Below are 27129 nucleotides of genomic sequence, written 5' to 3'. Positions count from 1 at the left end.
GTGGAGGTACTTCTCCTAAGTGGCTTCAATGTACTTTCAGTAACACAATCCTTGTTTTGATGACAAACCTATTCTTTTCTTCCCCACAAATATGCCACCTTAAAAGAAATGAAAAATAGCATTTTGGTAACAAATAACATTTAAGACTGTTAAACAGAAAAGGAGATAGTTACCATGCTGGTATATTTTATGCAAAGTAAGACTGCTACGGGGTGGGGCTGGGGGGGCCTGGCTGACTGCTATTTTATTGTGGAAGCAGAGCCCAGAAGGCTTCCTCCTTCCCCTATCAGATATCTCCCCGAAAGACTCTTCCTCAACCTGGCTGCCTTGGAATCTAACCAGATTATAGCCAGTACAGCAGAATAGGATGACCTCATCATCTACTGATTACATACAAAGAAAATGTCCAGTTAACCTCTCCGCTTCTTCCCTCCTTGTTATCCCCTATTCTATACCTAGACTTCCTAAAACAACATGCAGAAACCATTTTGGACAGTATCTAGGGCCTGCATGATACTCAATAAATGACATTATTTATAGTAATGATGTGTACTTCATAGTGCCAGGCACATAGAGCCCAATAAATCTTAAATAACAACAATAATGAAAGTATATGATTAGCTAATGAGTGATTATAAAGTACTTACAAATATAAAGTGCTACACAGGCACATAATTATAAACCACTGAGTTAAAAGCAGGAGAAAGCAAAGCAGAGTGAAAGGAAGGAGAAACTCAAATAAGCAAAGATCTCTTAGCTACTTGAGACGACAGCTGAGTCCCTGCCAGCCAGAACACTCACATTCCTCCAATGGTGACAGTGGCACAGGTACGCTCTGAAAAGGCAGGCACTGTCTCTGTGGCCGGGCTGGCTGGTCTAATGTAGTCCACCGTCACATTGACCTGGAAATAAAGAATCAAGGGAGTTAGGGTTGGGAGTCTGCAACATAGCTCACTGGCAGCCACATGTGCCCACTCAATTGTGAAAGATCAGCTCACTGCAGCTTGGTTTTCTGAATCTAAGATTTTAAAAACCAATTAAAAGAAACAGCTGAGCAACAGACTGGGAGAAAATGTTTGCAAAAGACATAACTAATAAAGAACGTTTATCTAAAATATGCAAAAAACTCTTTAAACTCAACAATAATAAAACAAACTGATTTTAAAATGCAAAAGATCCAAATAGCTTACCAAAGAAGACATACAGGTGGCAAATACGAATAGGAAAAGATGTTCCACATTATATGTTACTAGAAAATTGGCAACTTAACAATGAACTACCACTGCTTGTGGTAGCACAGTTGAAGTTCAGAACATTGACAACACCAAAGGTAGGCAAGGATGTGGAGCAACAGGGACTCTAACTCATTGATGATGGAAATGCAAAATGACACAACCACTTTGGAAGATAGCTGGGTGGTTTCTTAGAGAACTGAACATATACTCTTACCATTTGATCCAGGAATACAGCTCCTTGAAATTTATTTGAGGAGTTGAAAATATGCTTACATAAAAATCTGCCCATGGATGTTAAGAGCAGCTTCTTTGTTCATAACTGTCAAAATGTGGAGGCAACCCATATACCCTTCAGTAGGTGAACTGTGGTATCTCCAGATGACAGAATATTATTCAGTGATAAAAAGAAATGAGCTATATAGCAATGGAAAGACATGGAGGAAACTTAGACGTATATTACTAAGTGAAAGCAGACACTCTAAAAGGTATCATACTGTATGATTCCAACTCTATGACATTCTAGAAAAAGTAAAATTACAAAGACAATAAAAATATCAGTGGTTGCCAGGAGGTAGGAGGAAAACAGGAATTGTGCCAGGAGTTCTAGGCAGAGAATAGGGAATAGGGCAATGAAACTATTGTGTATGACACTATAATGGTGAATACATGCCACTATACCTATATCAAAACCCACAGTTGATATAACAACAAGCACAAACCCTATGGACTTTGTGTGATGACGATGTGTTAAGGTAGGGTCAACAATTGTAATAAATATGCCAGTCTGGTGTGGAAGATTGTGTGTAGGGGACAGAAGATATAAGGAAATCTCTGTAACTTCTGCTCTATTCTCCTGTTAATCCAAAACTGCTGTAAAAAAATAAAGTTCATTTTAAAAAGAAAGAAAAAAGCTGACAACCAAAGATGTAAGTCAAACAACTAAACACATAAGGCCCCACAGAAATTCTACTTTACAGAGAAGAGATTTGTAACATTCCTGTAGGACTCCTAGACATTATGATAAAGCAGTACTTTAACCTTTTCTGGATCAGACTACTTTGAAAATCTGTCTTTAAAAATACTAACTGCCTCCATGGAAAAACTGCATGTAATCTGTCATAGCTTCCCAAGTACCAGGTTAAGAATTATTAAGAACAGACAAGGTGGGCACAATGGCTCGATCCTATAACTGCAGCACTTTGAGAGGCCCAGGTAGATGAGCTGCTTGAGGCCAGGAGTTCATGACAAACTTGGGCAACAAAGCAAGACCCCCATCTCTCTGGAAAATAAAACATATAAATAAATAAATAAATAAATAAATAAAACAAATGAACAAACAAGGTAACAATCACAAAGATGCTTGGAATTCGTTTTACAGTATATAAATAAAAAAGATACAACTAATTAAGCCCACACCAATACAGTTTGGAGGTGGGGGAGATGGGAGAGATAGAATGGACTAGATGAATCTTTAGGTTTTGAAGTAATTTTGCGGACAGGAAGTCAGAAGCATAAAATGGAAAAAGGCTTAACCCTAGAATACACGAAATAAATGGATATGGACACACTAAGCAACACTTTTTCTTTATGAAAACTTTGAAGATAAACATGTGGTATCCTGTAGCAAACATATAGGGCATGCCGTTATAGAATGAAGGTGTGGGTTTGCTTTGGGTCAAAATCAAGGTTTACAAACCCACACTGAAGAGACCCATGGGGATCGAGGGGACTGAAGCCATCCCCACAGTCTAGAATCCCTTTTCTAAACACATCTACAGCTCTCACTGATCAGCTTAAAGACAGCATATTGCAGAAGCATGGAGTTCAGCCACACTGCTGGTGAGCACCATTAAAATCCTTTCAAACTGTCTTCTCAAAAACTCATTTTGAAAATGAACAAGGAAATCTGGAAAAGGACAGATGCCTAAAAATTCCAACTGTCAGATCACTCACTTGAACATTCCATCGAATCACATTTTAGAAGCAGCAGAATGGTGCCATATCAGAGCCCAAGCCAATTAAGGGCTGATGTTAAGGCAAATCATTCTTACAAGTACGGTCATAGCACAACACAAAAAATAAGAAGAGATAACTCCTAAAATTAGATACCTACCTTGAAATTATTGAAAGGTCTTAACAACTACTCAAAAACTCAGGAAATGAGTAAAAATTTGAGAAATGTGATCACACTGAACACTAGTACCCTCCAACGAAAAGGTTTTTAATGCTTTTCCTGCATGCTGCTGGCCAGAGTTGATACAGGCCAAAGAAAGGGCAAAGAATGGGATGGCTGCACACAGACAGGCCTGGGTAACTTAGAACCAGGGAAGGAACGAAAGAGGGGTATTGACGCTGTGTAAGTTAATACACCCTGGAACTCTCCTCAGACAAGGCCCCACAATTAACCTATAGAAGCAGGTAGAGGGCCAGGAAAACAAGACGGGTGGAGCCATGGCAAAAATTACACAAGAAATCACAAGTGTACAGAAGGTAGACAGCAAATGTGGCCATACCATGTAAAGTACCTCAGGGCCGATTTTAAACAGGACAAGGCCACAGGGTATGGTCCAATCTGGAGGCATTCGCTGGGAAGTTAATAAATATGTGGAAATGAGGAAAGAGGTCCCTGTATCTATTGTGCTGTCACCCAATCCATCTAGCAAGCTCAAGCCCTCAATTCTACTACTAAGGGGAAGAAATCAGCACTGCTTAAAAATAAACTGAGTCTCAAGGTTACCTTGCACCTGCCAATGCCAAACCTCCTCCTCAGCAGGCAGATAGGGGTGGGACAGACAGCAGCTCTTCAGCACAGAGAAACACTAGCTCTCAACCCTGAGAGAGGGCTAATTCACCAAGAAGGCACATGTGTGGTGGATAGGAGTAATAATGGGAGGAATAACAAACAAAGATGAACACCTGTGCATCTCTCAGGCCAGAAGGCCAAAGTGAGGTGCCCTTCCAAAACTGTCTTCCAGGGAAATCAATGAGAAGACAAAACAATTTTAATCTTCAATGACCAAAAGAAACAACTACATTCATCTGCCAGAGGATGAGAACTAAGATATGTTGAGAGGATGAGAAATAAGTCAGAGATTAAACAGTTCTTTGTGGATGCAACATTATTAAAGAAAATCTAAAATACAAATGAGGCCCTAAGAATAGACTATAGCCAAGATACACACCTGCAGGCAGCTATGAAAATCAGGAATTAAAGTCAATGTGTAATTGGCATTTGTGTCTCTCTCCTGTGGATTCTGAGATCTCTTCCTCCACCTTGGAATTTTTCATCTCAAGGTATTCATCATTGATCTGTCATTCACTTAAAAAAGAATCACGGTTTTAACAGCTTCAATTAAATCCACTATAAATCTTAGCAACATCTTCCTCTAAATAAATGATAACCTGAATTTTGTGTTTGTGGGTAAGTTATGTATGGAATGGCACAAGAAACTGATTAATATAGATGGGTTCTCCTTTTTAAGATATTCCTGAAATGTTTTGTATGCAAGTACTTTATGAATACACGACCAGAGGATATATAACTGACTCAGACTCTGATCCCTGTTTATAGCAATGACTGACCACAAAGAGCCGTGGGCTCCTTGCTTGGTGGTACTTGGAGCTCTCTTACAAATGAGTCACATAAGATCTTTGGGTCTTAGTTTCTCTTTACCTTAAAAATCAGAACATTAGATTAGAACATTAGAGCATCATTTAACTCTAGAATTCTAAAAGATAATTTAGTCAGACATGGTATACTGTATGCTGTTTTCTTAAACCTTTGTGTTCCTACCCTACATTTACTACAATCTATTGGAACATACCAACTGTAAGTTCCAAGAGAGGGGAGACAATGTGTTATACACTCAAAGACCTGGCATGGGCCTGCAAGGTAGGAGGCTATGCAGTAAGCATTTGTTGCATAAGTAAATATATAATCAGGAATCTTTTCAGACGTAACATCATGAAGGACACCTCTGAAGTGAAAAGGCTGGGCATCCTGAGGGCCATTTTGTCAAGATGTTGATTATTCTGCTGTTTTATATAGCAAAAATATATTTATTTAAACTACAGGGTGTGGGGGGGGGAGGAAATGAGGGAGGAACAATATTTAAAAACTGTGATAAAGCTCTAGTGAAAACAACCATGAAAGATGAAGCAAGCCACATATGAAACATAAATAATTTCTAGTATTACGTGTTTCTCAAAGAGGTTCTCAAAGACAAGAGGGTAGCAGGCAACCTTGGTCTACTGGATTAAAGAATTTTCCTTGAAAGCAATTTCAGGGCCCTGTCAGAGGAACTAAGATGGTAACTTCAAACTAAATTTATATATTAATTGCTTGTAAAGTCTGGAATAGTTTAGAATAGCTATGGGCCACACAACAGAATTCTGAGGTTCTATGGATATTCTTCATGCAATGTGTGACTAAAACAGTATCAAACCAAGAAAGAACTTCACAGACTGATGCTACTGATGATCACAAAATGCTAAAAAGTGAACTACCTAAGCATAAAAGGTTAGAGGAGGTAGGGAAAAAAACAGCTGTAGAGTCACAGCATTTGCAGGTTGTAGCCAGAGCTTAGTTTTAACATAATCAGGCTTTTGGGCATAATCACCACATAATCCCACCCACTATTCCACACAGCCACTCATAAATTCACAAAGAGCTATAATAAACACATTGCCTCTTAAAATACCCCTTTGTAACCCCTCTCAGGTCAGAATTTCCAGGCTTTATGGAAAGCCTTTACACATCCCTGATACAGAAAAGACGACATCATCTGGCCTAAGTCCCACTGATGCTGCCTAGAAACAAAAGTATGTAAAACAAAACGTTTCACATAGACTCAATAAGAACATGGACACTTCGGAACAGCCAGGTTGCAGCAACTGGTTTCCAGCAATTCTAGAAAGGAGCTGTGGGAACTTGGATAAGCGACCTAACTTCTCTGCTTACGTTAAACAGATTAACTGTGCGTATCTCACTGCTATAGGAAGAAATATATATATAGCATTTAGAACAGTGCTTGAATCACTGTAAGCTCTATCTAAGCACCAGTTATTTTTAGATAAACATGTACTAATTTTCTTAGGACAGTGTCTGGCACAGAGTTAAGTGCTAAATAAGTATCCATGAGATAAATAAACACACACACAAATACATACATGCATAAATCAGATACATAGTGATGTAAATCATTAGACTATGGAAATCACTAGGCAGAAAGACTAAAATAAATACACTTATCTTTTTAAAGAGCCACCAAACAAAAATATGTAGTACCTCATACATATTCATCCCAACTTAGAGTTAAGTAGGTATTTAAAGAATGATACACTACTTAGTATTTTTTAGATATTTAACAGATTAATTTTGCAGTTACCAGTTATTGGATACTTTGTTTACCAACGATAATTGAAGCAGAGTGTTGTGAACCATCTCAATTAACAGGTTAACCAGGGATACTCTGGGCAGGATACTTCTTGCCTTACTAAATTAGGAAGACAATGAACATCAAACAGTAACCAAGTTTCCACTGGCTTTGGGCTTAACAGGACCTTTCATACAAAATACTCCTTAATATTTAAATGATGTAGTCTTAATTTTTTTCTCTGTTAAAATTATATTATGTAATCATTTTAATTATAAAAGTGATATATAATTTTAAACATTTTATAACACACATCAATCACCCATTCATCTAGGTACAGGAAGAGCTTCAAAACAAATTGCTAAGGAGCCTCTTAGTCCTGCCTCTGGGCATGCTCTGAGCTTACCTCCCAGCTAATTCAGACATAAGCCCTTGTGGAACTGCTCATCTCAAGAGAGGATGTCAAACTTTCCTCCTTCTAGACAAATATTGTGTAATGGAAATACAATAAGCGACAAATGAGACCCACATGTGTATGTTCACATTTTCCTAGTAGCAATGTTGAAACATTAAAAAGAAGCAAGTGATATTATTTTTAACATTATTTTAACTTAAAATTTCTAAAACATCATATCAACATATAACAAATATTATAACAGTATTGAGATCGTTTTTTGTGTTAAATCTTTATAATCTGGTGCATACTTTACATACATCTCAATTTGGAGCAGCCACATTGCAAGTGCTTAAAACTCACTGGGCATTCAGAGAGTATCGGTTAAGGCACGCGAGTCTTAGCCTCATTCCTCTATCCTATGTGTGGTTCAGATTTCCCCCTGTGAACTTATGTTTTATGAATCTTTGTAAAATTCTTAAACCAAATATGAAAAAAATATGATACAAAAACCCTGGTATCAATAAATAAAATATTTAGCCTTTTCTTTTTCAAATCTCTGACTAGATTATAAAGACAAGCTACATACATTTTTAGTTCAAAAAAAATTTCAGGTGTGAGGATAAATTTGTACATTGGGGGAAAAATCCCTTAGCCTGTACTATTGTAAAATAAATTCTATTCCATAGTTTGGCGAAGGTATTTTTCAGTGCCTTCCACCAATTCAATAGCTGAATTTTATTAATTCCTGAATTGTCAGCATGATTCCAGAATTCTTCACATTAGTGTTTGAAGTTTATTCTAATGGATGGATGGTGGGTAGATGATGGCCAGAAACTCAGGCTAAGAAATAATTGTTTTTGTAGTTGATAATTAAGGCTTCCGTTAATGATTGATATTATTAAAAAGAAAATGAACAACTGGTAGATAAACCATTTTTAATAAATTTTTATAATTATGAAATGCTGAAATTTACTTCTTCCATCAGGACATCTTCGAGCTCTGATATCCCTTACAACAACCTTTACAAATATGTTCATAAAAAAATTACATATTTTGTCTCACCAACGCTACAAAGATTAGGAGACATACATCAATGTTCCCTTCCTGTCCAATCCAGCCCAGGTGTATTCTATAACACCCGCTTCCAAATCATTGTAATTAAGTGCTTAGGCTGGTTGTTTATTTACATGTATTTATACTGCTCTCTCCCATCTAAAATCACCCTTCCCACCCCCAAATCACAGAACTATTTTGAGCACATTTCATTTTCATCAATGGGATTTTTATCTATAGTGCCTATAAACCTTTAAAAGCACAGTTAGAAAGTGTTCTTATTTGAAGCATTTTTGACAAAATTAGTCTCCTACCCCAACCACTCCTTTGTCCTCTGGATGGGCAGATGCTTTTATCTGCTTTGAGGGAAAAGGTAAAATACAGCTGAACACAGGGTCCATGGAGATGTTAAGAGTCTCTATCTGACATCAGGCATTCATTTAAGTGGACATCACTGCTCCCTGATACACCTTCACTTTGGTGAATATTTAATTAGAAGCATATGCAAGCTCGAGATCCACGAAACCTTAAAACATTTTAGGTAAGAGGCCATTAGAAAATGGCAAAGATTTTTAGAAACAGTGATAACAACCTGAAAACAAACGTAATAAAATTATCTGAAAATATACTGACCACACAGTTTATGTATGGAGGTAAATAACAGGCATATATAAACATCAAATTTTAACAAATAACAATATTTTAAATAAATCTGAGGGGTACCATAGAGAGACAGACAGAGATCACTATTTGAAAATAACCTCCCAGCTCCTACCATTTTCATTAAATCTCTTAATTCTCCAAGCCTTATAATCCTATAAACATACCTAAAAAGTATAACGCGTGTTTGTGCTAATGCTCCATTATCTTGCTCATTATTTTATCACAGACATAACTCACACCAATACTTAGTTTTAATACCACCCTGCTTGTCCCTGAGGAGGAATGTCCAAAGGTTTCAGAGGCACTACTGGAAACTGTCCCTTGTGTCCCCTGCATGTCCCTTCTCATTCCTCACCAGAGCTGCCATCTCCCACTGCCTTCCTCTAAAGGATGAAAGTTGAGGGTTGGTCTTTTTTCTTCTTTATACAAGTGTCAATCACAGTCATCTACAGCCAAAATTTCCAAGGTCACCAGCAGTCAGGGGAAATTAAATCACTTTGTCCAGAACTCTCCCTGGAGGAGTTCCAGCCACACAGGCAGCACAAATTTTACATGGAGATACTTATGCCTTTGCATAGACTATACCCAATTTCACCCAGTCTTTAAAACAATAGCAGTAATCAAACTATGATGAGAGGAATAGGAATATGAAGAAAGGAGACTTGCTTAACGGATTCTAAGAAGAATTAGTTAGGGGGAAGGGGATATTATTAAGAAATGGACAAAAATAAAAGGTTACATTACATTTGCTCTATCTATAAAGATTTTGAATGCCTGCACCACTAAAAGACCAAGTTGAGAAACCTAATCAATAAAAGTAGGGACTAAAGTATTCACCCTGCCAAGAGTTCCAGTAAACTCCTATTTCTCTGGGGACTAGGTATTGCTTGGGTGAGCAAAACCAGAACAGAAAAGCCATCCTGCATTCTCTACAATTCAGAGCACTCCAATTTCCCCAGCATGCCATGAGCTGGCATTGAGAAGTCACTCAGGCAAGGAAAATGTATGTTTAGGTAAACTAAATAATTTACCTAAATGGAGAACTTACCTAGAAAGGTGAGTTGACCTCAAAGATGTACATAATGACATCAAAGGAGAATTATGAAGAAAAATACAATAATTCTTTAGGAATGCATGTCAATAACTAAATAGCCCAAGGAAGGACACAGCACTTGTGTATAAAAATTCTCAGTTTTGGTGCTAAGCTAACATGCCAAGATAATCAGGTATCTACATCATCAGCCTTTCTTCTTGTAAACATACCACACCATCCCTCTATTTCACACAATAAAGGTCTACTAAATGTAGCAAGGTCCTTGATCAAAGGCACAGCGTGCACAGAACAATGACAACTAAAGTCACAGACACCAAAGATCATCCTGCATTATATCTGCGTTTATCTTCAAATTCAGGTCTCTTGACTTACAGTCATTGTTTTGGAAAACAGTAAACAGGTATACAACCAACTCCCTGGCCCACAACTACACACGTTTAGGAACTGGACAGTTACCACTGGAAGATAAGTCTAGTTCAAACCATCTCTCAGTGCCACAGTGTTCCAGTTTCTACTCCTAAATTATCAGAAACATGATGCAAAAATATTGCTTAGCTTTATCAAAAAAATTAAAAATAGAATTACCATATGATCCACCAATTCTATTTCTAGGTATATATTAGCAGAATTGAAAGCAGGATCTCAAAGAGATATCTGAATACCCATACTCATAGCAGAATTTATTCACAACAGCCAAAGGTAGAAGCAACTGATATACCCATCGTTGGATGAATAGATAAACCAAATGTGGTAGACACATACAATGGAACATTTTTCAGCTTTAAAAGGGAAAACAGTTCTGATTATCTTGAGGACATTATAAGTGCAAGAAGCCAGTCACAGAAAAAAGACTTACACAAAAGAATACTGTGTGATTCCATTTAAATAAGGTATCTAGAATAGTCAAATTCTTAGACCAAAAATAGGAGAGTGGTTGGCAGGGGATGGAGAGAGCTGTTTAATGGGTATAGAGTTTCGACTCTGCAAGATGAAAAAGTTCAGGGGATGGACGGTGATGGTTGCACAATATGAACAAATGTACTTAATGCCACTGAATGCAAACCCTATTGTGAACTGCACATGTGAGAGATCTAGGTCTCTCTCTCCCAGGCTGTTCTGCCCACATATTACGTAAGTCAATAACTTAGCAGCAGGAGCCAGGCATCTCTCAGCCCAAACCCAGCTAACCTAAATCTACTGGTTACTTCAATAAGACAGCTCAGGCTGGGCATGGTGGCTCATGCCTGTAATCTCATGCCAGTACTTTGGGAGGCCAAGGTGGGCAGATCATATGAGGTCAAGAGTTCTAGACCAGCCTGACCAACATGGTGAAACCCCATCTCTACCAAAAATACAAAAATTAGCTAGGCATGGTGGCATGCTCCTTTAGCCCCAGCTATTTGGGAGGCTGAGAAATGAAAATCGCTTGAATCTGGGAGGCAGAGGTTGCAGTGAGCCAAGATTGCGCCACTGCACTCCAGCCTGGGTGACAGAGCAAGACTCCATCTCACATACAAAAAAGACAGTTCAATCACATTCCCAAGAAAATACTTGGATGGTCTCCTAAAAGGAATCATAATTGGAATGCCATGTTCAATAATCCCTAAATAAGGACACAGAGGTTTCAGGTTGTCATATAATATAAAATAGTCTACCTTTTAGGCCACCTTTCTCAGGATATAAAATACACTTGTCTATATTCTTACATATAGACAACACTCTAAGGAAGAGGTCCCCAACCTTTTTGGCACCAGGGACCGGTTTTGTGAAAGACAGTTTTTCCCCACCGAGACAGAGTCTCGCTCTGTTACCCAGGCTGGAGTGCAGTACCACGATCTCAGCTCACTGCAACCTCTGGACTCCCTGGTTCAAATGATTCTCCTGTCTCAGCCTCCCGAGTAGCTGGGATTACAGGCACATGCCACCATGCCCAGCTAATTTTTATATTTTTAGTAGAGATGGGGTTTCACCATGTTGGCCAGGATGGTCTCAATCTCCTGACCTCGTAATCTGACCGCCTCAGCCTCCCAAAGTGTTGGGATTACAGGCGTGAGCCACCGCACCCAGCAGGAAGACATTTTTTACACTGACGGTGGGGAGGATAATTTCAGGATGAAACTATCCCACCCTCAGATCATCATTACTTAGATTCTCATAAAGATCATGAAATGTAGATCCCTTGCATGTGCAGTTAGCAGTAGGGTTTGCACTTCTATGAGAATCTAATGCTGCGGCTGATCTGACAGGAGGTGGAGCTCAGGCAGTAATGCTGGCTTGCCTGCTGCTCATTCATGTCCTGCTGTGCAGACTGCTTCCTAACAGACCAGGGACCAATAAGGGTCCCCAGTCTGGGGCTTGGGGACCCCTGCTCTAAGGAACAAGCCGCATGTCTAGGTACAATAATAAACCCAAATATAACTTTTTTTTCAGAGGTGGCTGTAGAAGGGGGTAAGAATAGTCTATGGCTCACTGACTTTCTATAAAATTGACAAATACTGATGTTCTGCGCTGTTTACACAATCTTTCTATGAAGAACCGTCTGACTTAGAGATCTGTCACGTGTAGAACTACAGAATTTTCAGTTCATTCACCATCATTTTCCCGCCTCTATCTACTTCTTTAGTTGCTGAATTTAATCACTGTTGTCTGTGCTTTTGTGCAATAAACTTTCAATTTCCACATGCTTCTCTAAGTGGTATTTTTCACTGTTGGCAGGAATGTAAATTATTGTAACACCATTGGAGGTCAAGCTGGCAATTCCACTAACATTTAATATGTGGATGTCCTTTAAACGAGCAGTTCCACTTCTAGGAATTCAGTCTATAGAAATAAAGATGTATGTACAAGCACAGTGTCCTTTACATTCATAGTAGTTTAACATAAATGCATAATTACAAGTTGAGATTTAAGTAATCCTAAATCTCATGAGCTCTAAGCTGACAGAAACCATGCCTATCTTTTTCACCTACATATTACCAATATTCTCAATAAATATGATATAGCTGCTGAGAACAAGTGGGTGCTACACATTCTGCTATGGAAAGATTTACAAATAGAAAAGCCAATGAACAATGGTAAATATGATATAATCCTGCTAGGAGAACAAAAGTGAGGGAAACATGGAACAGAATCCAGAGGAACATACTTGCCACTGTTAGAAGGGCTTATCTTCGAAGGTGCAAATTATAAGGCACTTTCAATTTTTCACATCATACATTTCCACTGCGATTAAAATTTTTAAATTACATTTGAAAAGAGGAAACATTTAATTCTTAAGAAAAACAATATGGTAAGCTAAGTAAATATATAAAGAAAACATCTACCTTTAAAAACAAAAAACACAAAAAAAGTTGCCTGCTCACAAACAGGGTCTCCATCGTTGAGCATCTGTTTCATCACAACAGTTCCCACACTGAGGCCATGGTCACTGCTCAGTAGAGACTGCCAACCCGTAAGGATTATGCAGGGCAGGCTAAACACTGTTAGAAGGACACGATCATGAGAGCTTCCGGGTGCCCAGTGGTGTACTGTTGCCATGGCAGGTGGGCATCACTATCTGCAAACGAACTGCCAATCTCACTCTGAGCTGATAATGATCCTGCCACCACCACCTGCCTGCCATATGTTTTCTCTACTTGTCACGTAACAAGGAACTGCATTTTGGCATGCTGATCACTGACAATCTGATACTACTGGTTGATGTTTGTTATACCTAGCTGCAGCCCTTCAGAGAGAGCTGGAAAAGAGTGGAAGGAAGACATAAAACATTGCTCTGCCAACTGACCATTCACTAAGTAAGACCAAACACTTTGCCGTGAGTTAGCCAGCCAGTTCTAAGACAGCTGGTAATATGTGAAGGGCTGTGCCCCATTCCCATTGCACCTTTTGATTCTGTTTCTCATCAGCAGAGTAGAAAAGGATCCCAGTCTTCTCACTAGAAAAAACTGGATTCATTCTGTCTCCCTTAACCATCAGGTACTGTCAATAAAAAGCATGGAGTTTTGTTTTTTATTTTAATATAATACTGAGTAAGCACAAGATGTGGCATCAGGAGTCAAGAGTTCCTGCTCATAGAGTCCTTTCTCTGAGCAGCAGATAATCTGATAAATATAATATAATATGGAAAAAGAGGGTTCATGTACAAATAAACTGTCTCCACAATTTGCCCCTTTTACTAGAACTCTAACTCACACATTTATAACTGTATATCCCAGAGAGTCTCAAAATAAATAGAGGGTTTGTTACCTACACCTAGTCAGCAAACTAGGAGCTAGTTTCTGAAAAGAGGGAGAGCAGGGCAGTTTCAATACAGACTTTAGGCAAAAATAGTGAATGCACAAGGGACTGGAATTAGTCAAGCATGTTAACCAAACTCCTCATAATTCCATTGATAATGAGAATATAAAGGTGATTATCCAACAGCACTTTCCATGAATTAGGAAGTCACTGGACACATATATGCTTCTCTTAATGAGGAGAATCCTTGATTTCAATTGTCAGCCTACCCCCACTCTCACCAACACTTGACCAATTGGCTAAAATGCCAACTAGCATTAGCATCAAGAAACACCAAGGACTTCTTTGAGATGGAGTCTCGTTCTGTTGTCCAGGCTGGGGTACAGTGGCGCGATCTCAGCTGACTGCAACCTCCGCTTCCTGGGTTCAAGCAATTCGCCTGTCTCAACCTCCCTAGTAGCAGGGACTACATGCACCTGCCACCACACCTGGCTAATTTTTGTATTTTTAGTAGAGACGGGTTTCACCTTGTTGGTCAGGCTGGTCTTGAACTCCTGACCTCTGGTGATCTACCCGCCTCAGCCTCCCCAAGTGCTGGAATTACAGGCATGAGCCACCATACCTGGCCACCAAGGCCTTCTTGATTCAGCAACCACACCACTAACATACAGATATACTATTTAATTAAGATCACATTTATGGAACATAAAATCCACCCTCTCAGTCATCTTAAGGTGTAGCAGTTTAGTGGTTTTTAGTATATTCACAATGCTGTGCACCCATCATGCTTATCCAGTTCCCTGAAAAGAAACTCTGTATCGATGAAGCAGTCACTTGTTTCCCAACTTGCCCTACCCTTAGCCCCTGGCAACCATCAACCACCTATAGATCCCTATAAGGATTTTGTGTAAATGGAATCACATAATATGCAGTCTCCTGTGTCTAAATTCTTTTACTTGGGACAATATTTTCCAGGTTCATCTATACTGAAGCATACAGCAGACTTCATTCCTTTTTAGGACAGAATGTACTGACTGTAAGGACATACCATAATTTGTTTATTCACTAAGGTGTACTTTTGAGACTGTAGCTATAAGAGAAAGTATGCTGAGAACCACTTTAATAAAAATATCTTGTAATAATATTATTTTTAATAATAAGAGAAAGTGTGTTGAGAATCAGTTGAGAGCAATCAGTGGCCTACGGAGAAGAGCTTTCATTGACAAACACAAACTAAGCCATCACAGTCAAATCACATAAAAGGAGTGTTATAATCTCATAATCTGTCCACTTCAGAGAACCTAAACCAAATCTATTTTTTTTAAATTAAAAGTCTCTCTCTCATAATGAGGAAGAAATCTTTCAGTGTCTCAAGGGATGGTCCAAACAATAAAACAACCCACCAATCACCTCAGGGGAAACGAAACTGCCTAGCAGCAGGTCCTTTGCTCTAGATGAAGAGTATAGCCACTGTTCAGGATGCAAACAAGACACAGTTATAAACTATGCAGGGGAGGGGTTGGGGGATCCCTAGAGGCTTTTCCCTCACCTGCTGCATTTGCTTCCAAGATTCCTGGCACATACTCATTCAAAGGAATCAGACTGTAATTTGAGTTTTAAGGACTCTCCTCTTAATAATACATAGCCTGTTTGAATGTATTGCTAGTATACACAGCAACAAATCTCTCCCTGATGCATCACCTGTAGTACTTCCTGTGTGATGCTCTTCAGATCAGCTAACCTGACTTCTCTTGTCTAAGAGGTCAGATGGAAAACTAATGATACATTCTTCTACAAGACAGTAGTGAAGCAATAAACAAAAAATGACACAGGGAGCTCTGCTCCATGATTTAATATGGAAATTTTTTTTATTTTTGTGCCATTAAAGAAAAGTCTTTGGGTCATTTAGCCCAGGAGGTAAGTCAATACCTCAAGAATAGGAGATTTTGCTTTGCTCTTGAGATAACATTTCGAGCTATAAATTAACTTTCTTGGTCGTCAAAAGACCAGCCCAAGAAGACAGTGATGATATTTTTTCTGACACTATAGAATTTCCAGAAAATTTTAGACAACTCTACAGAGATGAAGAACAAAGCCAAAATTTCTAGCAGTTCTGGAGAAAACGCCCAGGCAGTAAGAGAAGCATCCCAATACAATAACCAAGATTATACAAAAGGAACAACCTTCAAACACTAGCAAATACTCAAATGAGGTGTCCAACTACAGACAAGACTTTACTGTAATTGCTGTCCAAGATCTTCACACAAATCACTCTAAATGAGGGTGGTCAAACAATCTCAAAACAAAAAGTAAAAGAATGATCCAAAGGCCCACTACATATAGAGTATATATATCAGAACAAGCAGAAGGTATAGAAAATAGAAATAAATTTGCGGCCAGGTGCAGTGGCTCACACTTGTAATCCCAGCACTGTAGGAGGCCAAAGCGGGCAGATCAGCTGAGGTCAGGAGTTTGAGACCAGCCTGACCAACAAGGTGAAACCCCATCTCTACTAAAAATACCAAAATTAGCCGGGCATAGTGGTGTGTGCCTGTAATCCCAGCTACTTGGGAGGCTGAGGCAGGAGAATCACTTGAACCCAGGAGATGAAGGATGCAGTGAGCAGAGAGCCCAACACTGCACTCCAGCCTGGGCCACAAGAGTGAAACTCCATCTTTTAAAAAACAAACAAACAAACAAACAAAAAAACAAAAAACAAAAAACAAACAAAAAAAAACACTTGCTACATTAGAAAAATAGTAAGAAAAATGCTAACTGTATAAGTTATTAAAGACACCAAACAGAATAGTAATGCAAATAAATGTATTAAGGAACAACTACATTTCAGGTTAATTAGTTATATCTATTATATCTGAAATATTAAAAATAGGTGCATAATATACTATTCCTTTATTTTTCTCTCTAAAAGACAAACCAAGGTGCATAAGCATGTTGAGAACAAAAGGATACACTCATTCATAAAACCTGCATAATAAATGGTTCAAACTGACAGAAGGTTATAAAATGAAATGTCATCTCAGATCTAATAAAATGAATCTTTGATTAGTGACATCTGCTATAATTCCTGTGAATATGCATCATGATAAACATAAGAATAGAATAAATTGAGTAATATTCAGTGATAAGTCTGGGGTTAAAAAGTCTAGAAGAACATCCTATAGTTAATAGGGCTGGGGAGCCATGGAAAGATACACCAATAACATCTACAATGACAATACAAGGGTTATTAATGATTCACAGAAGTTAAACAATTTGCCCCCAAATTATGAAAAGGGTTCGTTTGAAGAGACATAAAAGATAAATTGCCAAGTCATATATTTTGCAATTAGGCTAGATTATAAAAGGGTAAAAACAAAATGTATCTGTATGGGAAAAATTAATTTTTAAAAATAATTAATATTTAAATTTTTAATAATTTAATTATTAGAAGATTTCAATTTAAATTCCAACTGTTAATTGGAGCTTTTAAGGGATAAATTAAAAGTTTTATTTTAAATCAGAATGAAAATCGCCACAGTTATCACCTAGAGCAAGCATGCACTATGATATAAAACGGATTCAGAAGTTACATGACCTCCCCAAGTATAAACATCTAGTTAATAAAAGAATTTTAACTAAGATTCTAAAAATCAGAATAATATCTAAAGTATGAGGACAGGAAACCACAGTAAAAGGTACAGTATCAATATCATTTCAATAAAGAAAGTCTATTTTATGCTTGGATTGAACTTCAGCCTGGAAGGGCCAGCCCAAGGGCCTTCCAAGTTGGAATTCTTTTAGAAGCTACCCTTTCAAAGAAATGAATGACACAGGGAGATAGCTAAGAGTATAGTTGGCAAGAAGGCTGATATATCTGTTAATGACTCTGGCTCCCTCAAAAACCACCTACCCTATAGCTATAGCTCTTGCTGATCTCTATAAAAGCACATCAAAAATTTTAAATACTTAAAAAACGGAGTATTTGTTGCTATGTTGTTTTTAAATAAGGGATTAAGAAATTAATCATTAAGGCTAAATGGTATTTAAGATTAAAAATACCATTTACCTAGGCTAAATGGTATTTAAGATTAAAAAATGGAATGAAATTAAAGTTAAAATGAGAGAATTAAAATCCCAGGAACCAAAAAAGGTTGACTTTTTAAATGAGATAAAATACAAGGACTTAAAAGGATGGGAAAAAGCTATTAGGCTTCTTAAGTGACCAAATCTTGTCTAAGAAAGTGCTCAACACTGTCAGTAAGTAGACATAGAATATTTTTATCTTTAACTCTTCTAAATTTTACATTCTCCAAAATGTAGATGACTGATTTTGCAGGGCTTAGTGATACTTAGATCTAGCTGATACTAATACACAGTATGGCTTATTAAAACATAAAATAAAATCACATTACCATAGTTCAAAAAAAATTAATATGAAAATACACCAGTTAAATAAATTATACACTCATGGGATAAAATAACATAAAGCCATTAAAATCAACACATAAAAGTTTATTTAAGGATGTAGGGAGATGTTCAGGCTCCACTGTCAATTTTATTTTATTTTTGAGACTGATTTTTGCTCTTGTTGTCCAGGCTGGAATGCAGTGGTGTGATCTTGGCTTACTGCAACCTCTGCCTCCTGGTTCAAGCAATTTTCTTGCCTCAGCCTCCGAGTAGCTGGGATTACAGGTACCTGCCACCACACCCAGCTAATTTTTGTATTTTTCATAGAGATGGGGTTTCGCCATGTTGGTCAGGCTTGTATCAAACTCCTGGGATTACAGGGGTGAGCCACCACGCCTGGTCTCCATTGTCAATTTTAAAAAACGACACACAGACACAGATTAGAATATAAATGTATAAGTGAAAGAAAATACCCTAAACTGCTATTTGAATTACTTTTATTTTTCCTTTATACTTGCCAAACTTATTATAATAAACATATATTGCTTTTATAATCAGAAAAAAATGACTATAGAAGAAACACGAAGATATTCATGGTTCAGGTATGTTCTGGCCAGGCGCAATGGCTCACACCTGTAATCCCAGCACTTTGAGGGTCTGGGGTGGGCGGATTACCTGAGGTCAGGAGTTTGAGACCAGCCTGTATTTTTGTATTTTTAGTAGGGATGAGATTTCACCGTATTGGCCGGTGAAATCTCGCCTCTACTAAAAATATAAAAAATTAGCTGGGCATGGTGGCACATATCTGTAATCCCAGCTACTCGGGAGGTTGAGGCATGAGAATTGCTTGAACTCGGGAGGCGGAGGTTGTAGTGAGCCGAGATCATGTCACTACATGCCAGCCTAGGTAGCAAGAGTGAAACTCAGTCTCAAAAAAAAAAAAAGGTAGGTTCTAAGATTTCTAAGGTAACATTAGTTAACATCATTCCTAAAAAGCAGTGACACATGTTAGTATGAATAAGGGAGATTAGATTCCCTATATATAATTCTCCAACAGGCTTCTAATCAACCCACTAATTTTCATTCAGTGCCCACATATTCCTACTTCCTTTCAAGTAACAAAACTAGTATAGTTGTACATACATTACAAGAAACAGACCAAAAATTTGGCAACTACACCACCTGAGGTGGAAGACAATAGGATTAGTCACAAAGAAGATGAAGATTAGAGGTTTGTAAAGCTGTCCAAGGTCGGGAACTAAGAAAACGAGATGGTAAACAACAGCAAATGGTTATAACTACTAAAAATGACATTCCACTGCTCATCAAGTATTTTTAAAGCAAGCTTAAACAAACAAACAAAAGAATGCATGAGGAGTCTTGCATATGTGCAAACAGCAAAGGAATATTCCATCTTTTTTTTTTTAACACTGGGAATGCTACTCTTGCTAAAGTGATGGAAGAGAAGAAAAGATAAAGTGACTGAGACAATGAAAATGGGTAAAGATCAGAATTTTCATTCTAGGATATACAGGGCTGAAATGGATCCTAAGCTAAATTGGTTTGGTCCTTAGAATAAACAGCTTATCAAGAATCAGGTAGCAAAAATGAAAATCACAGAGGTGGCCTTGAACACTTGTTATGACTTCAATGAACAAGGGGGGAAAACAGATTTCATCTGCATCAAGGAGTCTGACTTATAAAAACAAAATAAAACTTTAATACTTTCCTAAGAATAAAGCACTGACTGCTTTTCCATGAAGAAGTTTTAAAAACTTGTAGATAATTTTTCTGAGATGACAACACTATTGCTGAGGATGTATATAAAATCAGATTTTTTTTCAATTACCTATTTCGGTTAATACGCACTTAGTTTTAATATTATTTAAAATTGGTGGAAACTTAACGATACCACCATAGGAAAAATATAGTATAAAAATATAGCACGGGGCCATGCAGCGTGAGCACGCAGAGCAGTGGAGGGGGCGGACTTCCACTCAGGAATCTGCGAACCCCAGTCGGTGCCGCATCCCCAGCCTGCCACCCATGGCCGCCTACAAACTGGTGCTGATCTGGCATGGCAAGAGCGTGTGGAAACTGGAGAACCGCTTCAGCGGCTGGTGCAGTGTAGACCTGAGCTCTGCAGGCCACAAGGAGGCCAAGTGTGGTGGGCAGGCACTGCAAGATGCTGGCTATGGGTTTCACATGTGTTTCATATCAATGCAGAAGACAGCGACCCGGAGCCTCTCTGTACAGTGCTAAGTGCCATTGATCAGATGTGGCTGCCAGTAGTGAGGACTTAGCGCCTCAGTGGGATCTCACCGGTCTCAGTAAAGCAGAAACTGCTGCAAAGCATGGTGAGACCCAGGTAAAGATCTGGAGGTGCTCCTATGATGTCACACCACCTCCAATGGAGCCTGACCATCCTTTCTACAGCAACATCAGTAAGGATCGCAGGTATCCAGACCTCAAAGAAGATCAGACACCCTCCTTTGAGGGTCTGAAGAACACTATTGCCAGAGCTCTGCCCTTCTGGAATGAAGAAATAGTTCTCCAGATCAAGGAGGGGAAATGGGTACTGATTGCTGCCCATGGCAACAGCCTTCGGGGCATTGTCAAGCATCTGGAGGGTCTCTCTGAAGAGGCTATCATGGAGCTGAACCTGCCGACTGGTACTCCCATTGTCTATGAATTGGACAAGAACTTGAAGCCCATCAATCCCATGCAGTTCCTGGGAGATAAAGAGACCGTGCGTAAAGCCATGGAAGGTGTGGCTACCCAGGTCAAGGCCAAGAAGTGAAAGCCAGAGGGCAAGCTATTGTCCCCAGGAGCATGTTCCCTGCCTGTCTCGCCCCTTTGCCCCTCCCTCCTGCACATGTCACACTGTCCACATCTGTAGGCATCTTGAGCTGTAGCTGCAGATGGGGACCAGTAGTTCCCATTTTCATTTTAGCCATTTTGTCTCCTGCACCCATTCCCTTCATACATTCTAGTCAGAGTAGCACTTCTAGGGCACAGGTTCTCAGTCCAAGCTGTGGAAAAGTTCCCCTTATCCAAAAGTGTTTAAAGGTAGTGAGTTGGGTTTTTTTGAGTGCTTTGTTTACTAAGGACTTGTGGGGAAGAATCATGCTAAGCCATGACCAATGAAGAGAAGCAAGAGAGGCTGTCTGCCCCCAGGAACCAGTCCTGTGTTCTTCTGCAGTCAGGCCATTGCCCGGGGGCTATAGTCATTCCAGTGGAAGACGAATGTAACCTGCATGGTGATGTGACAACTGTTTCCTCCCTGGCCCCAGAGGAACTGGCTCTAGAAGGTTGGGACAGATCCTAAATTTAGTTTGTGTGTTACATTTACTTTTATATATAAAAAAAGAAAGTATAGTATATACATAATTAATACAAAACAATAACCTTTCTGGGGTTTCTTGTGGCAGTTGAAATAGTCCCACATGTGGTCATCAGAAGCTAAGCCATTCCTCATACCAATATGGGATAAGCTCCATGACCTCTGAGGGGCAGGAGTGCTTCCTGCTGTGTGCTTTAGAATCCCTCCCCGCCTTGTTTCATAGCAGTGAATGCCTCTTGGTCTTGTCCAAGTGTGTCTTTCACTGATTTCTGAATCATGTTCTAGTCGCCTGGCAGAGCATAGCTGTACTAAACCCTTTTGCCAGATCAGTATAATAAAGGAATGAAGTGCAAAATAAATAAATAAATAAAATATAGCGCTGCATTTGCAAAAGTAGTTGTTTACTTTTTTAAAAGTTTGCCTATAAATTTTAATAAAGCAACATTTCTGCTTCATTTTGTTATGATCATACTCAATATTTAATACCAGGGTAAATCCTTCATCGCCTAAGTATTGACTATGATATGAGTAAATATAATATATCACTCTGTAACACAAATCGCAACAAATCTCTCTTTCACTTTAAATCTCTCAAGGTAAGTTTAAACAAAATATACTACCTATGGGATTAGAAATAAACTCATTTTATAATATTACCTAAATTTAATCAATATCTGAATTCACCAATACCTCCTCAATTAAGTCTTGGCTTTTAAAAGCAAATATGTCAAAGTGAATTAAAAAAAAAAAAAAAAAGAACAGTTTGCAATGCTGGATTAATTGGACATTCATTTGCAGAACTCAAAAATGTTGAGAGAGGCAAGGCATCCAACATTTCTTTCTAACTGATGATCAAACAAACTTATAGGTTAGACAGGTAAGTTCAGGGGATAGAGAATCTTTAATTTTGAGCTTTAAGACTTTCAGAGAAACTCGGGTTTTTAAAAAGCTGCTGGTAGGGTGCATACTTTGCCCTTTCTTTAGTTTCTTTTGGGTCAAAGTAAATTAAATCCTCCTCAGATGTCCTGCCAGCTCCCATGGGAAGCCTACCTGGTTATGAAAAACGTGCCAAGAAACTCAGAAAAGAAGGAAACGAGATGTTGAGTTCTCTCCCAACTCCCCCTTCCCAAGGCCATTTCCACTTCCTCCAGACTCAGAACATCCTAGTCAGGGGAACCAAGCACCTGGGGGTGAAAAAGACTTTCTAAAGAGGGACAAGCAATAGACTATCATCTTGCTGGACTGGTTTTGAAAGCAACTAGGAGGTGGAGGGTGTAAGGGAAATAAGGCTGGCTGCCTTCTTCCTCGTAAGAACTCAACTCTGTATCTCCCCCCACCACACTGCTCACTTTGCCCATCCCCTTCTCTCTCTCACTCAGCCTTATCAGGACCAAGCACTAGTTTGTTTTATTTGTCATATTGTGTACTGCTCTCTGTTCTTAATTTTCCTAAACCCTGACTCAGTAGTTTGCTGTTATCGATTGTGCTCTTACAATGTGCCAAGCACTGCACTAAATGCTTAACATATATCACCTCATTTAATGGTCATGACAGGACTGCGTTAGGTGATGCTACCCCAGAGACTGAAACTCATGGCTATTTGGTTGCAAAGCTCATACACTAAACCACTACAAATAGCCAACGACAGGATATTGATTAAATATTCAATGACATTAAATGATAAAATATCTCATGTAGAAGACTATTTAATGACAAAGAAAAACCATCATATTGTGCAGGTTACAAAACAGTAAGTAACATATAATTATAGCTAAGTTGAAAATTATGCAAATATACAAGTGCATTTAACAAAAAAAGACTGGAGTAATACACACTCAAGTATTAACAGATGCTGCCCTGGGTGGTAGGGGTTTTCTTCCCTTTATCTTTTCCTCTTTAAGATTTTTAGAATAAACAAGTGCTGCTTTTATGATTGAAAAAATGAGCAGTAAATGTTACTTACAACAAAATAGAAAAAAAAAATACAGTATCATAAACAAGAATAGAATGGACAATATCACCAGTATTAGCAGAATTCACAATCGCATTTTCAAGTAGGAAAATTATGGCCATAGAGAAAACTAGGCTAAAATTTTACATGAAAATTGCAAGCTCTCTCTAAGTTGTACAGATCAAATATGATAAACCTTTACCACCTGCAAGCACACAGAATTGAAACACAAATGCAAATATATATTTTTGGTGATATGTATGAAATTTAAACTGTATTCATGATGCTAGCATATGTGTAAAACGGGAGAATATCTACCCACAAACATATCTTCCTGTGTAGGCCTAAAATATCCCTGAAAAGATTCACAAGGAAATGGTAATATTGGTTGCTTCTTTGGTGATAAAATGAACCTGTGAAGGACTAGGGCAAAAGAAAGGTCTCCAATTGTATACTCTTTATACGCATTTGAATTTTAAACCAAGTAAATGCATTATCTGATAAAAATAATAATTAAAATAAAAAATGAACACACCAAGAGAAAATCTTAAAATGATATTGATTTCCCCATAAATAAAAATGTCTAAAAGGTAAAAGCGATGTTAAATAATTCAAATGTCTGCCCATTTTATATAATAGCTTGTCAGAAAATATCCTATGTTTCCATATTGGCTTTCCTGTCAAATGACGTCAAAATGTCTGTTTCAGCAATAAAACAACCAAATTCATTTACTTTCTTGATCTGACTTTTTAAAATCTTTAGAAGAAAAAATTTTTTTAATCACTGCTTTATCCATATATGTGCTTTCTACGCAGCTATTTTTTTTAACACATCCTTTCTACATCTATTTTTAAAATGTAAAGAACAAGTTATGTTATATAAAACAAAAAAATTTTTTTTTAAATTGTATCTTCCTGGCTGTTTAAAAACTAAATTTAAAAAAATCCTGTAAGGAAAAGTACCTTTGCCTGACCATAGAAATCATCCCAATGTAAAAAGCAATCACTGAAAGAAACAGAAAAAACAAGGACACAGAGAAATCAACCCTGTACTGCTACCCATCAACCTGGAGACAGAGTTGGAGAGCAGAGATGATGACATGGAGTCCAGGAAAAAAAAAATCCAATCCAAATGTGAATTACAGAAAGCTGAGTCATTCAAAGAAAACAACAGACTCTGAAGCAGGTCAGTGTTATCCAAGTACTTACTCTTTTACTAGCTGAAACAATATCCAAGCACCCCACATGCCACTTGTGCTTGGGGCAGCATCAGGCAAATCCATCATTAGAGCACCCAGCAAGGACACACGTACACTGGCCCATCAACTAGAACTCCTTAGGAGGAGAAACCCAGACTAAGAGGAATGACTAATACAACATTTTCCTTGTCCATGTTTTCTGTTTTCCAAAAACAATGGGAAATGACAGTTAAAGAAGGCAGAGAGTTTTAAATGTACTACACAATATAATCTCGCCTGGAACATTCTGAGTGTTCATTGGGGAGGATCCAAGGCCAAGAAAAAACTGGAGCCATCAAGCAAAAACTTAAGCAGGCCTGGTTCAGAGAAAAGCTAATGCTCTGTCAACTCTGGTACGGAACCAAGCTTCATGCTGCTGGAAGGAAGAACAGAAACAAGAAAATACGGCATTTAGCAAATCACTTTTTTCTTGTTAAGGCCAGAAAGGTCCCAGGGATCCACTACAACAGCCAAATCAGACATAAAGGCAGATGCAGTCTATATATTGGAAAGTGAGAGCTACTACAAGCTTAGCATTTTGACAATTTCAGGTTGGAAATCTAAGATACTTTGAGGAGGGGGATGGAAAATGGAACACAAAGGAAAGGGGGGAAAGGAAGGATAGGGAGGAAAGAAAATGAGGTTAGAGAGAAAGAAGGAAGGGGAAGTTTGTGTCTGTAACATTAAAAAGACTATCAATTCTACTTTCAGTCTCTGAATGGTGAGAGAGACATCATAAATCTATCTAGACATAGTGATCTTATTACCATTTGCCCCTTGGAAAGCTGTGATTAACTACACCAAAGCAGAAATACCGAAGAACAGCAACATGACTCATCTTTGTCTTTGATCTTCAAAAGCTCTCCCATGCTGTGGAGTTCAAACTACATGCTGCTTTTCTTCTAGACTGCTGCCAGCAAGCAAACTCCACCACTGGCAATAGGAGAAACTAGGGGAAAATGTGAAAAAGCACCTGGATAATGTCAAGAAGTCAATCATTCTGATGGCAATGGATTCCTAAAGCCATTATTTCAAAATGTAGTGAACTGACAAATGACAGAAGTAAACCACCACCAGCTCTCAAGTGGGAGAAAATCATTAGGAACCACACATCTTAGAAAAGTAGAAAGTAATTCCTTTCCCCAGTAACTAACTGGATTGTAACCCTACCCTAACCACTTAAACATTTCAGATAAAAAAATCTGCTTTGACCCTAACCTGGTAACATAAACAGAGATGGAGAAAGAATGAATTCAATCTCCTAGCTTGTAGGGGTTGGGAGAAGGTGGGCATAATGGGTGACTAAGATAATTAAAACCACCGCAGAGAAGCAGTAGAGATTTATATTATAGCATTCTCAGCAAACAGGCCTTTAACAATCAGTGTTCACAGTAAGTTCAAAGAATCACCCAGTGGCCACAGGAATCGAGGGTTTGTGCGTGGCACATAGCCATCACATTAGTATTCATCAAATTCCTTGATATTTAAAATACAACAATCTTTGATGATGAAAAGATTAAACTTGTGGAACTGTAAAAGTAGTCCAGTCTATGCAAAACAGGTCAACAAATCTTCAAACTGGGGTTTATGAACTGACCCTCAGAGCCTGCCTGTCGATCCCTTCTGTTTTTAGAGAGGGGTTAACTAAGGGCCAAAATAAAACGGGGGTGAGATGAACAAAGACTAGATGTACTTCAGGCCAGGACCCCAGGCTCCCGAGTTTTTCCACCTCCAGCCTATCCTACAAGATGAGCCAGCATTCCATGGTGGAAAACCACTTGCCTCTTTATGGTGGTCCTCTTCAGAGTCAATACTGGGAAAACTACATATTTATAAGTAAATGTTGTTAAGTTAGAATCTGATTAGAAATACCAGGATGACAAATTGAGTCTTTCTGTATACTTTAGTAAGATCATCTTTTTAGAGGATAGAGAAAAAGTAACCTTTGGATTTTCTAAATTAAGAAAATGGGAACAATGAAAGAATTGAATTCGGCCGAGTGCGGTGGCTCAAGCCTGTAACCCCAGCACTTTGGGAGGCCAAGGCGGACGGATCACCAGGTCAAGAGATCGAGACCATCCTGGCCAACATGGTGAAACCCCGTCTCTACTAAAAATACAAAAATTAGCTGGGTGTGGTGGTGTGTGCCTGTAGTCCCAGCTACTTGGGAGGCTGAG

At 38.5% G+C, this 27129-nt stretch overlaps 1 protein-coding gene and 1 pseudogene across 3 annotated transcripts in view; one reads left to right on the top strand and one right to left on the bottom strand.

Annotated features, from left to right (window-relative positions):
- Positions 1 to 27129, bottom strand: part of SND1 (staphylococcal nuclease and tudor domain containing 1) — a 459246-nt gene that overhangs the window by 262345 nt on the left and 169772 nt on the right. For both annotated transcript variants that reach the window (XR_005203511.1, XM_017549554.2), the window contains exon 12: positions 802 to 902. Coding sequence is in view for 1 of the 2 variants with exons in the window: in XM_017549554.2 (XP_017405043.1) it covers positions 802 to 902 (101 nt within the window). In the remaining variant the exon portion in view is untranslated. The remainder of the gene's footprint in view (positions 1 to 801; positions 903 to 27129) is intronic.
- Positions 20073 to 21821, top strand: LOC108318499 (annotated as a pseudogene). The gene has a single exon (XR_001831159.2). The product of XR_001831159.2 is annotated as a phosphoglycerate mutase 1-like (transcript).

The sequence above is a fragment of the Cebus imitator genome, unplaced genomic scaffold, assembly GCF_001604975.1.
Source record: "Cebus imitator isolate Cc_AM_T3 unplaced genomic scaffold, Cebus_imitator-1.0 Scaffold219, whole genome shotgun sequence".
In the NCBI taxonomy this organism is placed as follows: Eukaryota; Metazoa; Chordata; class Mammalia; order Primates; family Cebidae; genus Cebus; species Cebus imitator.
Note: the sequence above shows the minus strand (reverse complement) of the source record. Positions and strands in the feature narration are given on the sequence as shown.